Source organism: Diorhabda sublineata, chromosome 9 (assembly GCF_026230105.1).
Source record: "Diorhabda sublineata isolate icDioSubl1.1 chromosome 9, icDioSubl1.1, whole genome shotgun sequence".
In the NCBI taxonomy this organism is placed as follows: domain Eukaryota; kingdom Metazoa; phylum Arthropoda; class Insecta; order Coleoptera; family Chrysomelidae; genus Diorhabda; species Diorhabda sublineata.
The window spans coordinates 4,097,014-4,112,760 of record NC_079482.1 but is presented as its reverse complement, the minus strand read 5'-3'; the positions used below and the strand labels follow the sequence as shown (position 1 = coordinate 4,112,760).

The window sequence follows — 15,747 nt, the reverse complement described above, 5'->3', positions numbered from 1 at the left end:
CGCTTACAAGTCTTATAGACTTCAATAAATGTGGCGGACTAATGCCAGTTCCGTGGATGTTATTGAGCAATTACACCAAATTAAAATGATCCTGTGTGGATAATAGGTTAGTTACAGACATTACAAAGCAAGGAGTGATAATAGATTAATTCAATAAATAGCTATTGTCATTTTCCAATAAAACCTGAGAATTATTCATAAAACAGCTTCGTGGAGATTTTATATTTCATGTGTGAGCACGATTAAAGAAAGTTTGGTTTCGCCAGGTTTTTCAAATACCAAATAGGTGTCAGGACAAGCTCAAGAACATCTTAATTCACAACGAGATGATGATCTTCTAAATTAAAACTCTGGAGAAAAATTCTTGCTAAGATATTATTCCATTCCTTCGATTCGTATGAGTTTTTGTTAATTCAATCGAAGAGCTAAATCTTGGTGGTGTTTAGAATGATCAAAATCGATTCAAAACAATTAAGTTAGCATTGAAGTTCAGTACTATAGGTGTTGACTTTAAAATAATTTGACTATGTTCTGTTTAAAAGAGTCTGTGGATTTATGTAGGTAGCATATTTTTTCATATTGATCCATATTAATTCACCCTTTTTATGGGGTTGAATAGATAAAGGAAATGACATGTTATTTTTTATATTTTCGCTACAATTATTTTCACATCAGTGTTTTCCAATGAAATTTATTATAAATATCATTTTAATCGTAAGTACGTACATGAAAAATCGTTTCAAAGAATCGAGGTCACAGTTGTCGACTTGAAAAACTCGTTTAATTGTCATGAGGGTTATTTAGTACGAACAAAACCCTTTCTAGAATTTTACTGCGGGTATTGTAGAGTTTAATCAGATCTAATTATATAAATATATATGCAAATTCGTACCCAACTTAGCAATGGAAATAAAGGATAAAAGGAGAATTGTTTTATTGACACAATGGACAATTGAATTTACTCGTTTTCCTAGACAAAGATATAAAAGTTTGAAGAGTAGTTAATCCTAATCTACTACAAAGTTTTTTCTATCAAAATAACACTTTACTCAATAATTGAATTCATAAGGAGTCGTACATTTGAAATTCTGAAAAAGGAAGTATATATGTTGTACTGAATAGGTTCATTACAACCAAAATCGGTCTTTAGTGACTATCTGATTGAAACAAAATGATGTTTTAATGTCGTAATATTTAAAAAGCAATTGACAATATACTGAAATATATAGTAACAACCAATAAAATATAAAATATAAAATTTCCTCGCGCAACTTTAGTAATATGTGGTTTAGCATTGTCTCGTTATTAGAGAACTCGCTTTCGGTTAAATAAATCTAGGTATATCTCTGATAAAACCTCATACATTCGCATCAGATCTTCACTATATACTTCATCATTGATATCTAGACCGTTTGGAATTATTTCGAAATGAACTAAACCTTCATAATTCCAACAGACACACGAGACTTTCCGCTCGGTTTGACCTCTCTTTGCAACGGGCTCTGATAAGTGTCTTACCGCTGATTTTTAGATAAATTTGTTTTTTGTCGTCTTACAAGACATTCCTCTTTCAGTAGGGCAAAAAGCTGGACGTTTCGCTTAAATTTCGTGTGTGTCAATTAAGACACTCTCTGTATTAAGACGTAAATCACAACCTGCTTTGTTTTTCCTACCGTTTTCAAGGTGATTTCTTAGTTCCGATTCATATTCTGGTTTAACTGAACTTCATGAAGATTTATCTATAGTCAACGATTATTTTAGTTGTAAAACATTTAAATGAAATTGGAAACAATGAACGTGTTATTAAATTTAGTACTTACTTGAGGCCGGCAATGATTTCCATGGCTCCGTTGAAGTTGCCGATATTCCATGAGGATAAGGCGACTCGAAGGACACAAGAAAGGACAGCTCGGCGGGCATCGTGAGTGGGTTGAGTGATTATTAATTGTGTCACCCAAGCGCTAACCTGAAAAGAGAGACGAAATATAAATTCCTGCTTTTAGGTGTAGTGTTTTGAATTAGGAAACTTTTCAAACAAATATTTACTTTGAAATAAAACAACCTGTTATGGTTGAATTTCAGTTAAACTATTTTTAGGAACCCGTCCTCGACACGGACCGTGAAGCCGGTCCTGTTCAGTTATTTTTATAATAGCGGCTTCTTCGATATGTTTTTTCTATAAACAGTGGAGAATTGAATAAGAACTAATTTCTATGAAGGTATTTTTATTTTTTTGTTTGTTTGCTTTCTAATATTCTAGAAATTCCTTTCTGAAATATATTCGAGCTTGGTAAACAGCAAAAGTCAGTTTATAATTAAAGGTCACAGAGAACGGAAAAAAATAGAGAAGTAACCGACGAATTTAAATAAATTAGAGAAGTAATGCATATTTAATTATATAAGTAGTGATAAGTTAATTGTTATATAGTCAGTTAAGTGTGGTGTTCATAAAAATTAAGTAAATAATCTAACCTAGTCCCACTGTTGAAAAACAATTTAAAAAAATTAGTAAAAGAAAAACCATTTCACTATATTTTGATGAAGACTGAAGTTAAATCGAAACGTCAATTTTTCATTAATCTCTCGTCCTCGACACGGATCGTGAAGCCGGTCCTGTTCAGTTATTTTTATAATAGCGGCGTTTTCGATATGTTTTTTTCATAAACAGTAGAGAGTTGAATAAGAACTAATTTCTAGGAAGGTATTTTTATTTTTTTGTTTGTTTGCTTTCTAATATTCTAAAAATTCCTTTCTGAAATATATCCGAGCTTGGTAAACAGCAAAAGTCAGTTTATAATTAAAGGTCACAGAGAACGGAAAAAAATAGAGAAGTAACCGACGAATTTAAATAAATTAGAGAAGTAATGCATATTTAATTATATAAGTAGTGATAAGTTAATTGTTATATAGTCAGTTAAGTGTAGTGTTTATAAAAATTAAGTAAGTAATCTAACCTAGTCCCACTGTTGAAAAACAATTTAAAAAAATTAGTAAAAAAAACCATTACACTATATTTTGATGAAGACTGAAGTTAAGTCGAAACGTCAATTTTTCATTAATCTCTCGTCCTCGACACGGATCGTGAAGCCGGTCCTGTTCAGTTATTTTTATAATAGCGGCTTCTTCGATATGTTTTTTCTATAAACAGTAGAGAATTGAATAAGAACTAATTTCTATGAAGGTATTTTTATTTTTTTGTTTGTTTGCTTCCTAATATTCTAGAAATTCCTTTCTGAAATATATTCGAGCTTGGTAAACAGCAAAAGTCAGTTTATAATTAAAGGTCATAGTGAACGAAAATAAATAGAGAAGTAACCGACGAATTTAAATAAATTAGAGAAGTAATGAATATTTAATTATATAAGTAGTGATAAGTTAATTGTTATATAGTCAGTTAAGTGTGGTGTTCATAAAAATTAAGTAAATAATCTAACCTAGTCCCACTGTTAAAAAACAATTTAAAAAAATTAGTAAAAGAAAAACCATTTCACTATATTTTGATGAAGACTGAAGTTAAATCGAAACGTCAATTTTTCATTAATCTCTCGTCCTCGACACGGATCGTGAAGCCGGTCCTGTTCAGTTATTTTTATAATAGCGGCGTTTTCGATATGTTTTTTTCATAAACAGTAGAGAGTTGAATAAGAACTAATTTCTAGGAAGGTATTTTTATTTTTTAAATAAAACAATAGAAATGTAACCGACGAATTTAAATAAATTAGAGAAGTAATGAATATTTAATTATATAAGTCAGCTAAGTGTAGTGTTTATATAAATAAAGTAAGTAAGACAGTAAAGGCAGTGTGTATAAAACTAACTTATTTAACCTAACCTAACCTAACCTAGCCCCACCGTTGAAAAACAAAAATTATTCGAAAAAAACTAAATTTAAAACAGAAGAGATCTAAATTCAATAACTTTTAGAAGCATTATTATTAAAGCTATATATGTATAAGGCCTATTAGACTCATAGCTAGGAAGTGATTGCCTTCCACTCTTTCCTATTTTTGCTTTCTTTGTCCAGCCAATTTTCTAGTTCCTCCTTGTTCTATGTCCATCATTTTTTTGTTGCTAAAAAATTTGGCATTCTCTGTATGTAACCCAGACACTCCATTTTTTTTTATTTTATTTTGTTTAGTTTTACTACTCTAAATAAAATCCATTTTTCGTTATTTCCTCTCCTCAGCCATAATTCTCCATCCTTTTTACTCCCTTGTATCCTCCTGAGTATTTTCTTTCCCATATATTTAACTTCTCTCTCTCTGCTTTTTTAAGAATTCACGTTTGTTTTCCTTATTTTGATATATATATATATATATACTTTGATTTGCCTTTATCTTCGTTTTTGTACGTTCGAGTGACATTTTGTTAAGACTTACTAACTCTTTTGGAATACGTAAACTTTTTGGAAACCTATGAAAACTGAGTAAATAGGCAGATCATATTCCTACCCTGAAATATGGTCTGTGACTGATCTTTCAGGTATCTTAAGAAAATTCTAATCATACTACTCAAAATTCCCTAACTGTTTGCTTAAATAAATGAAAAGCTTGATATGAAAATATGTCTCGTATTTATCCTTATTTGATTAGCTTGAACGGCATTAATAAGTAAAATTTTCCTTGGATATTCTTTGTTCTGAAATCATATTTCTAACTATTCCAACCACATCATATTTTAGGGTCATAATTCAACTGCTTGGCGTCCTTTAATTCGATCTAAAAGGATTTAGAGTTTTAACGGCTATAAAACAATCAAAACGACAAAATATCACAACTTTTTCTAATAATATAACATGACTGTTAGGAAGATAAAGCGGCGTTTCATTCAAACCTATTCATTTCTTTGCGATTGTTTCAATCAAATTATTAGTTTACTTTTTACTTCTTAGATCTTTATGTTGATACGTGTTGATTTTCGGTGTCTTTTATGGAAAATTAGTTTCAAAAACAAGTAAAATTGACGTTTCGACCTATTTTGCTCTTTATCAAAATATGACTTGACATTTGACAACTGACATTAATGAAGGAACCTCCGACATAATACAATAAGTTTTTTGATATTCCATGGTTTGTTAGTGCATTTGTATTTTTTTAACATATTGATGACTTTTCAATCTATTTCATGAATATTGAAATGTCTGTCCTATGTAAATAGCGTCACGGCTATCGTTTTTGAACCGTTTCCGGGACGGCATTTTCGATACTTGGTTGATAGCACTGTTACAAGTACCGTGCATAGCCGGAGATTGCGCAGAAAATATTTATAAACTTTCTCAATAGCCGTTCCAAAAATGGTCCACAAAAGCTGGTTGGAACAAACTCAATTATTCTCAACGTGTTTTTACTGGTTGGCCTATTTTATGAATCTGTTGTGATTCTATTTAATTAATAACAGTCGATTCTTTAGTTTTTTAGTTTTGTTATCAAAACCAACATCGAACTAACCAAATTTTTGACTTCTATTATAAACGAATAGGACCGGCTTCGTGGACGAATTTGTAACAATATGGAGAACAACGTACTGAATCTAGATTCGTTTCCTATAGTTGCTAATACTTTGGAATAATGTATTTTTTGTGAGTTATTCTCAAATCAATACTAGTTCGTTTATTGCTCAGATTAATACATAATTAATGGGAGCGGAAAATATTTTTATTTCAACTCTGTTTCGAATGATCTTTCGTTATTTTAAATTCAAAAAGTTTCTTGTTGCCATGACGGTAAAAGCGAGGAGTTGATAAGCATAACTTTTTGTTGAAAATCTTCGTAAATCAACCGTAATTTTTCGTTTTTCTTTATAGCTTGCTTGACGTGATTCCATATAATGCTAACGTCGTTTGAAAGAGATGAATTTGAGCTTTTTCCGATATGTAGCTCTGATTACAATTGGGACATTTTCAGGTCCGTAGTTTTAAGACGAAATAACTTCACTATTCCTTCTATAACAAACTCTATTTCTTATTATTGTCAATATAACGGTTTATTAACATAAAAAACCTCAATTATTGGTGATTAACATCACTTTAATCGTCCAAAAACGTTCAACTATCACTCCAAATCATTGTCAGCAACAAGTAGAAAGAGTTGTTCCCAAATTATGCTATAAGAACAAATCAATGTCTCAGTAGAGCTCAAAAGCTAAGTAGAGTAAGACAAAGACGTTGAAATCCTAGTCAACCAAATGAAATAAGAGAATTAATACGTGAAAGTGCAAACTGAGACGCAGGTGGTATCAAACTAGATCTATAAATGAGTTCTTAAACGAATTGACAAGCTACAAGGCTTCATAGCAAAACACTCTACTATAGATCAAGTATACATTATAACCGATGTCGTAGAAAAATCACTAGAAAAGAAGAAAGTCGTAGATCAGGCCTTTGATAAAGTTTAGCATGAAGGATTTAAATACAAATTGACCAAACTCTGTCTAAAAAATATGCAAAACTTTAGAGTCCCATATAAGAGAATGTGTCTTCATTCTGAAGACTCAATCCTGACTTAGACTTTAAGGAAATAAACGCGGGTAGTGTCCTTGGGAAGATCCTTTACCTTTTATATACTAGTGACAACCCCCAACAACATTATTACCACATTTGCGATCGACACAGCTATCCTGACTATATGTGATAGCCACGAAGAAGCGGGAAGCATTCTACAAACATCGATTCAAGTAATGAAATTAATGATTGGACCAAAAAATTTGAAATAAACTTTAACAAGAAAAAATTGATACAAATATACATTTGTCATAGGCTACTGCAACAAAATATCTGGGGCTAACCCTAGATTCGAAGATACGCCGGATACCTCTTTTAACATAAGGACGTTAGGGTGTCCCTTAAATTTCAATGTTTTTTCACGCATACCTTTCGAAAAGTTACGTATTAACCCCATATTGACTAGAAAAAAATTTTAGTTCGATTTATGAACGATAATCCTTGCCATTTAAACTTGTCCATACAAGTTGCTTCAGTACTGGGCTGTGACTTGTAACTACATGTTTCATTTACCATTTTATACGTGATTTTTGAGACTATTAAACATGTCGGTGGAATTACGGAGTGATAAACAAAATATTTGCATTATCGAATTGTCTAGCTACCAAACAAATGGTGCAAAATTACCATCTAATCGGCAAGTTCTCTCAGTCCTATTTCACAATATTCGTGAGGTTAAATTGACTGTTGGTGATAGTGCAAAACTTGTAGGGAGTGCATCATATATTGGGAAAAAGCAAGAATTCCAACAAGGGCATTTACTAACAGCGTGAAGAAACTTGTTGATTTATATCATGTTTGGAGAGAATTGCAAGAACCGTGGGAACAATTTCAAAATTAATCTTGATAATTTGTTTGATATTGCACATGCTGATGCTTGTGAGAGAATGAAAATAGAGAAAATGAGAATAGAGGACGACCTGGATGCTTAGGTGGTGTAGATAAAAAATTGGCAGAAAAAGAAAAAAGATCTAGACAACGACGATTCAAAGAAGAGGAAAGGATTGTAAGGCAAAGAGAATTACTAGCTGTTGCGTCTATTTCCACCACAAATAACTAAAAGATTCAGACGAAGAACCGATCTTGAATTCTGAACTTAGTTTGCCGAACGTTCCCTGCCATGATCAAAGTTCAAAAAGAGGTAGAAAGAATCTCATAACACCTAAACTAGTTGCAGCTTTAGATCTATGCCAGTTAAGCATTGGAGATTCCGATGGCGGTGGCAGAAGCGCTTGGTCTGAGCAGCGATGATTTCTCCATTGACAAATCCTCGATTCACCTAATTCGTACTGGAATGTGACTTCCAAAACAATGTACCCTTGCTCGCCAGTTATTGCTTCATTTGACGGTAGAGAACAGCTTCTTGTAGTGCCTAAACTTGACAGTTCTTCTGGAAAACATCAAGCTAAAGCTGTCTCAACAGCTCTCTTTGACTGGAACCTTCACGATTAAGTACAAATTTATGTGCTGCGACACAACAGCTTCCAATACGGGCCGTTTCAATGGAGCTTGTGCTATTTTGGAGCACGCTTTAGGAAGGGAATTGTTGCTTTTCGCCCGTCGTCATCATGTTTATGAATTGGTCCTAAAAGCTGTCTTTGAAACCAAGATTAAGCAAATTACTAGTAACCCAGATATTCCGATATGTCGATGATACAGACATTCAAGCTTTGTTACTATTTTATAAGGCAGAATTAAAAAAAGGTTTTGTAAGAGATGAGTAGCGTGAATTGGTCGAACTGTACGTTCGGAGCTATGCATCAGGCACGGTGGATGGCGAGAGCGATCTATTCTTTAAAAATATGTTTACTTCGGTCACAATGCAGAATGATTGTCTATAAGCAAGTTTAGCCATCACTTGTGGTATTTATGTGAAAAGATAGTCATTCTATCACTATTTGATGATGAAGTTGATAACCAAACTAAAAAGAAAATGATTGTCAACTTCAACAGGGAGAAAAAAAAAATGATTTTAGCAAACGCTACGACCCGTCGAAGGAAGAACTAACTCAAAAGTTGTTCGGTAAGTAAAATCGACTTTTCTTATATTTTCAAAATTGTTGTTGATTTTTATTTGTTATTTAACTTATTTTTCTTTTTCTTTTCAGATAAAACACCAGATCATTCCGTATCGGAAAAGAGCGAACAATTTTTATCACGACTGCAGATCGACGACAGTTTTCTAAAGGAAGATGTATCTTCGTGGAATAAGAATGCTGCTTTTCTGGAAGCTAAAAGAAGCAAAAGTTATTTGAGAGTTGTAAATGATACCGCTGAAAGGGCTGTTGAATCAATGCAAGATTTTAATGGACTTATCACGGCTCAAGACGAACAAAAACAGTTCTTTCTACGCTGTAAGGAACAGGAACATAGAAAATTGTATCCGGACTGTAAAAAAACTACTATAAAAAGTAGTTACCCTGAATAATTGTTATTAATTTAGGTTTTTGATTAAAGATTTATGTTCATCTTATTGATTTTTTACTTTTATTTACTTTATTCGTTGCATTTATAAACACGTTACAAACATTTTTTCCTAAACTTTGAATCTCGGTCGGCACTGGTTGCAATTATGCTAGATTGATAAAATTTTATATTTAAGTATCTTATTGCGTTAGTAAAAAATATAGGGGGTACGCATTACGTTAGGGACACCCTAACGTACGTGATTCAACTAGGGGCATATGTCAGTGGAAGCAACGTCCTAATAATCTAGAGACGCGAGCAGCGACTCTTAAAACTTGACAAACAAGGTCTTAAATAACACCAACCTGAAGAGGACTAAACCTTTTGATGTAGTTGCCTAAATGTAGAAGCATAGCAACGTGCGGAATCTTAAATATTAGTGATAATTGTAGTCCAATTCGAAGGGCTTCTTCTGAAAAAGACCCTTAGTTTCAAGATATTTATAGTAAATTAGGATAAGATAAAATTAAACATTAATCGCTATGATGATCAAATTACAATGTTACGGAAACCCCATGATGACATAAGAAACCGAACGCTGTTTCTGAATATTGAAAATACTTGAAACTTTATTTGGAAATTCGATAAGAAAACATTGTCTTCTCTAAATGTTTGCCGAAACCAATTCTTCGATAATTTTGACAATTTCAATAATTTCCTCAACTAAAAAATAGTTCCGAATGAATTTAAACAGTCGTTTGTACTACAATATGATAGTACTTAATTCAGAAATCATTTAATGATAATTATTATTGCAATGAAAATTTTTTGCTCCAGTAGAAATAAATTAATTTGAAGTCATCTGATTAAAGACAACAAAACAGTACATTATACAGAAAACAAATCCCATGTTTTCATTTTATCTCGTTGCCATGGATACATAGTGATTTATTTTGATTTCGACGCTCCAAATATCTAATTTTGTTGTGATACCGACATGAATATAAATGAAATCATACAGGGCGTTTTAAAAAAGGTATTTCCGTCTCTAGGATACATAGAAAACTGAGAAATATTCGGTATTTGCTGAGTAAAAAATTTTCGTAACGCGATCCGTATTCAAGATAAAGGGCGTTGAAGAAATAAAATCCATTTTTGTATATCTAACTCTCATAGAGGGCGCTAGTTACACGGTTTGTGAACATAACTTTCTCAATATTAGACTTATTAAGCAAAATTCCAAATGCTGGTATAAAGTATTGATATAGTTATTAATTATTATTATTAATTAGTAAGCATTTATGTGAATTTAACTTTTCTATTGCGTAAATAAGACCTCATCGATAATACGAATACATTTAAAAAAATTAGACTCTGGCTTTCGTTTCTTGTAACGTTTTACAAAAATTCAGTCTAATCAGTACAGGATCTTGTTTTTAAAAGTTGAATAAGTATCGGCGTTGAGCTATTGGAGGCCTTAGTATGAAACAAACAACAATATGATGATCATGAAATAACGAAAATGATAAATTAATGCAATGAAAATACTCCTGAAGGGCTGTAACACACATACCGAGTTAATATAACCCTGTATTCAGAAAAGACTTGCCAAGGTGGTTCAAAAATGTGTACTTAAGCCAAATTTTTGATAGAAAACAACGACAGCAAAATTTGTCCTGTCAGATTATTTGAAAAATAGATGCCAAAAAGAGACCCAAATATTAAAATCAGTAGATTGTTTCATCGTAACTGGAAATCCTTTGCTGAAGAACAACAATGGTTAGTCGATTGACCAACAAACATTTCTCTGAAGCTGGTTGCTTGTTGCCTACAAGCTTTCGAAATGTTATAAAATTAGTTCACTGTTTCTGCGGACTAGACATCTTCCTCCAGATATGTAGACTCTATTAGATGAATGACACCAAATTCTTTAATCACTAGCCGCAAGTGTTGCGTGATCCAATGTGCCATGCGTGCCAAAAACTACTAAAACAAAAGTAGAATCAAATTGCGGCCGTATCTTAAGAACTGATATTTCATCTTACGTCATAAATGAAACGAAAGTACGGCTCTGAATATAAAGAAAATGTACAACAAAAAAAAAAAGAAAAACTCGCGAACAATCTTGGAAAATTATTTCATCCTCTTTTCTCGGAGTAAACCGTTTTAATAAATATCCCCAGCAAAAAATGCCTAACAATTTTGTGAATGTATATCTCAATTTAGAAAAAAAAAGTATTTTCATGAAAACACTAAACCAGTTTAGACAGTTATTAAAAATTTCCCGTCGATGATTTTTACGAAGGGGAAACGTTTATTATTTGATATTAAATTAAAATGAGAGAATATGATATTATAAACTCATATTTAGGTCGAGACTTATATTTTATGCATCCGTTAAAAATTCTTTTTCTATAAAATTGGAATTTATTCATTCGACCTCAATATTAATGCAAATATAAAGAAAATCACATTTAATTTCGTGGAAATGAGCATATACGAGGGCGTACTGAACGTACTCTTCAAACACACGTTTACGGTTATCGATTTTCGAACGAATAATCGATGAAATCTAAATCATTAAATGCGAGTTACATACACTATAATAATAATAGAAAGCACCTACTGAATTCAGACAAATCGAATTACTGATTAAAGTCAAATCATGTGCTGTCATGATATTTTCTTTTCAGACGTGGCCTAAACTTTTGTCAGATTTAAATTTCAATGAAAATTAGTTTTTTATTGTATTAGATAATTTTCTTTTAAGATTATTTTAGAAACAAAAAGTGTAATATTTATTTATTTATTGTGAGTAGGGGCCATATTGGCATTATGGTTCATAATTTTTCTGATATCAATTTATAAGGTTAGGCCCTTTTGGCCAGGAATATATATTATATATATATTACCATTAATATCTTTATTTTTATTACATCATACAACAAGAAAAATTGGAAAACAATTAATCATTTTGGTCGTCAAGGTTTTCAATGAAAATCTCATCAATAGGAGTCATTCTTACGATTTCTTACAAAGGAGGGTGGGGGTGTTAAAGTCCATCTTACGTAAAGTTAAATTTTCTTTGAATTTCAATTATCTAAAAAACGAAGTTTCATGCGTTTTTGAAGATGAAGTTACTCGTAGCAATGATTCAGATTGGTGTGTCGAAAGTGAAATTGATGTCGAGGACGTGAAAAATTGCGTCGATCGGCGTAATGATGCTCCCGAAACTGAAACTTCCATTCCAATTATCAAATCGATTGAAGAGTGGGACCAAGATCCGGGATCATCTGAATAAGAAAACCTGAATACTCTTTCTTTTAGAACATAGTTCATTATGTAGTTCAAAATTATATTGAAAATTATTATAATTGAGCCAATAAAATTCTTTGATGAAAAACCACAGAAATTACGGGATTCTTAAATCTACTACAATGAAATAAATTTATAAAATATAACATCTTCATTATGTATGAAAATTATGTAAGATAAGGGAGGGGGGGTAGGGTCCCGCGGAAAATCTTACGACACCTTACTGGGGGGTGTGTAGGGGTCGAAAATTCGTCGAAAAAGTCTTTAATTTATTTATAGTAGTAATTTAAGGATGACCCCATAGCTGTTGAAGATGTTTTCAAATTGCTGTAGAAATTATGATGAATTGGGGGTATATAAGACAATAACTCTATAAAATCTTTCTTTTTCTTTTCATTGATTAGGTGAGTAGTAGGATATAAAAGTCAAAATTCAATTTTGCCTTTATATTCACATAGTTTACGATTCGTAATATTTTTTTCTAGACATTTGCAAGAAAGGTTTACTCTTTCTAGCCACAAAAATAACTTGCTTCCAGTCTTCAGGCACATAGATGTTTTTGAAGTTTGTTTATTTCTAATGGTTTCCGTTTGTTTCCACTTTACAGCATTGCCTACATTGATCACTTTAGATAAATGGTTGAAGACATTATTTGTTACGACCAGATTGGTGTCGTCTAGGGAAAAACATGAAGTTTATTCCTATTTAATGATGTCTGAGGCTCTAAACAGGAAATTACCTTTAATATAAATGGTTCCTGGTTGCTTGATTGTACACGTGATCCATTATCTATTCTTCCAAAATAAATTAAGATATCAAAAAAAATGAATTACGTAAAAGAAGTCGCGTTATGAATTTATGGAATCAACAAAAGATTTAATAGTTTAATTTGATTGTAGAATCAATTGATTACTCATTCGGATCCAGTTACTTTTCTTCTAATGACAGACTCAACAGACAACTGGCAGACACAGCCATGGAGAATCCTGCTGGCCCAGTTTTGGCCAATTTGATCATGTATGATCTGATTACTGAAAGTTTAACTTCCCTTCTAGTTAATTTCGTTTAATTTTATGTTGATGATTCAATGCTAGACATTCCAAGGCAACAAATCAAGATAGTAATACATACCTTTGACTCTTAACATCCCCATCTCAAGTTTACCCATGAGAAAGAATTAGATGGTGCTATCCCTTTCTTGGACATACAACTTTTATTCGAACTATCCTTGGAGATATAAATTAGGGACAATAAAAGGACTTATACGCAGGGCTCAACACTTGAATTCTATACTGATAATAATAATAAAATCAGACAAATTATCAAAGTTAGTGGTTACCCAAGAGAGCTGGTTAATAAAATTATAAATCATAACGCCAAAGCTGGCAACTTATTCACACATCTCAAAGACAAAACATCTAAACTCCAGCATTCCACCGTGATTTATAAAATAAATTGTTTAGACCGCAATAAGAGTTACATTGGTATGACTGAACCCTACTTAAAATACAGAATATACCAACATGAATATGATTGTCGAGAACATAATAAGAACAAAAAAGGTAAAACAGCACTGGCCTAACATCATTTTGTGGATAAAGAACATAAATATGTAAAAAGAGCCATCAGCGAAATGATATTCTTATGAACAAGCTCGTGAAATGGGTCCTTAGGCCGGCCCTGACCAGCTACAATGGAATTTTAAAATTCGGCGAATTCGCGCGGTGCTTTTCATCGTTTTTTATAAATGGCGGACGCGCATTTGATGAATTTTTTGTTATAGAAGGCAATTTATTACAGTATTTCTTCTAAATAATTTCTAATTATTCATTTTTTGTGTTTTTTTTGTTCTAGAACTTTGTAGAATTCTAATTGTGATATATAAATAAGTTTATGTCCTGCAGTTAGTCAGTTTCAAATAAATAGTCGTAGTGAAAAGAACGAATAAGTGAAAATAATCGCAGAAAATTGTTCAAGTGATATTTATAAGTAAATTATTATAAGTTAAGTGTATTGTATGTTTGTGTATGTGTAAGTGTAAGTGTAAGAGACAGTATTTATTAATTCACCTCACAAATAGAAAGAGTATAAATAAATAAGAAAAACGTTACAATGGTGGCACATGGGGGTGTACATATATTTGCGGCTATTAACCTCATTATCAACACTTGTTGCATACGGTGCTCTATTATCTCTATAGAGTCCAGTCTCGACTATTCATGAGTTCCAGGACAAACGTCCATCTAGGGAAGGGGTAATATTACGAACACACTCGCGAAATGAGTCCTTAAGCCGGCCCTGACCAACTAAAATGGAATTTTAAAATTCGGCGAATTCGCGCGGTGCTTTTCATCGTTTTTTATAAATGGCGGACGCGCATTTGATGAACTTTTTGTTATAGAAGGCAATTTATTACAGTATTTCTTCTAAATAATTTCTAATTATTCATTTTTTGTGTTTTTTTTGTTCTAGAACTTTGTAGAATTCTAATTGTGATATATAAATAAGTTTATGTCCTGCAGTTAGTCAGTTTCAAATAAATAATCGTAGTGAAAAGAACGAATAAGTGAAAATAATCGCAGAAAATTGTTCAAGTGATATTTATAAGTAAATTATTATGAGTTAAGTGTATTGTATGTGTGTGTAAGTGTAAGTGTAAGAGACAGTATTTATTAATTCACCTCACAAATAGAAAGAGTATAAATAAATAAGAAAAACGTTACAATGGTGGCAGATGGGGGTGTACATATATTTGCGGCTATTAACCTCATTATCAACACTTGTTGCATACGGTGCTCTATTATCTCTATAGAGTCCAGTCTCGACTATTCATGAGTTCCAGGACAAACGTCCATCTAGGGAAGGGGTAATATTACGAACACACTCGCGAAATGAGTCCTTAAGCCGGCCGTGTCCAGCTACAATGGAATTTTAAAATTCGGCGAATTCGCGGTGCTTTTCATCGTTTTTTTATAAATGGCGGACGCACATTTGATGAACTTTTTATTATAGAAGGCAATTTATTACAGTATTTCTTCTAAATAATTTCTAATTATTTATTTCTTCTGTTTCTTTTTGTTCTAGAACTTTGTAGAATTCTATTTGTGATATATAAATAAGTTTAAGTACTGCAGTTAGTCAGTTTCAAATAAATAGTCGTAGTGAAAAGAACGAATAAGTGAAAATAATCGCAGAAAATTGTTCAAGTGATATTTATAAGTAAATTATTATAAGTTAAGTGTATTGTATGTTTGTGTATGTGTAAGTGTAAGTGTAAGAGACAGTATTTATTAATTCACCTCACAAATAGAAAGAGTATAAATAAATAAGAAAAACGTTACAATGGTGGCACATGGGGGTGTACATATATTTGCGGCTATTAACCTCATTATCAACACTTGTTGCATACGGTGCTCTATTATCTCTATAGAGTACAGTCTCGACTATTCATGAGTTCCAGGACAAACGTCCATCTAGGGAAGGGGTAATATTACGAACACACTCGCGAAATGAGTCCTTAAGCCGGC

The 15,747-nt window shown here is 32.1% G+C and overlaps 1 protein-coding gene across 3 annotated transcripts in view; it reads right to left on the bottom strand.

Moving 5' to 3' along the window:
• Positions 1 to 15,747, bottom strand: part of LOC130449129 (1-phosphatidylinositol 4,5-bisphosphate phosphodiesterase epsilon-1-like) — a 337,095-nt gene that overhangs the window by 96,028 nt on the left and 225,320 nt on the right. For all 3 annotated transcript variants that reach the window (XM_056786816.1, XM_056786818.1, XM_056786817.1), the window contains one exon: positions 1,821 to 1,966. In XM_056786816.1, coding sequence (XP_056642794.1) covers positions 1,821 to 1,966 — 146 coding nt within the window. The remainder of the gene's footprint in view (positions 1 to 1,820; positions 1,967 to 15,747) is intronic.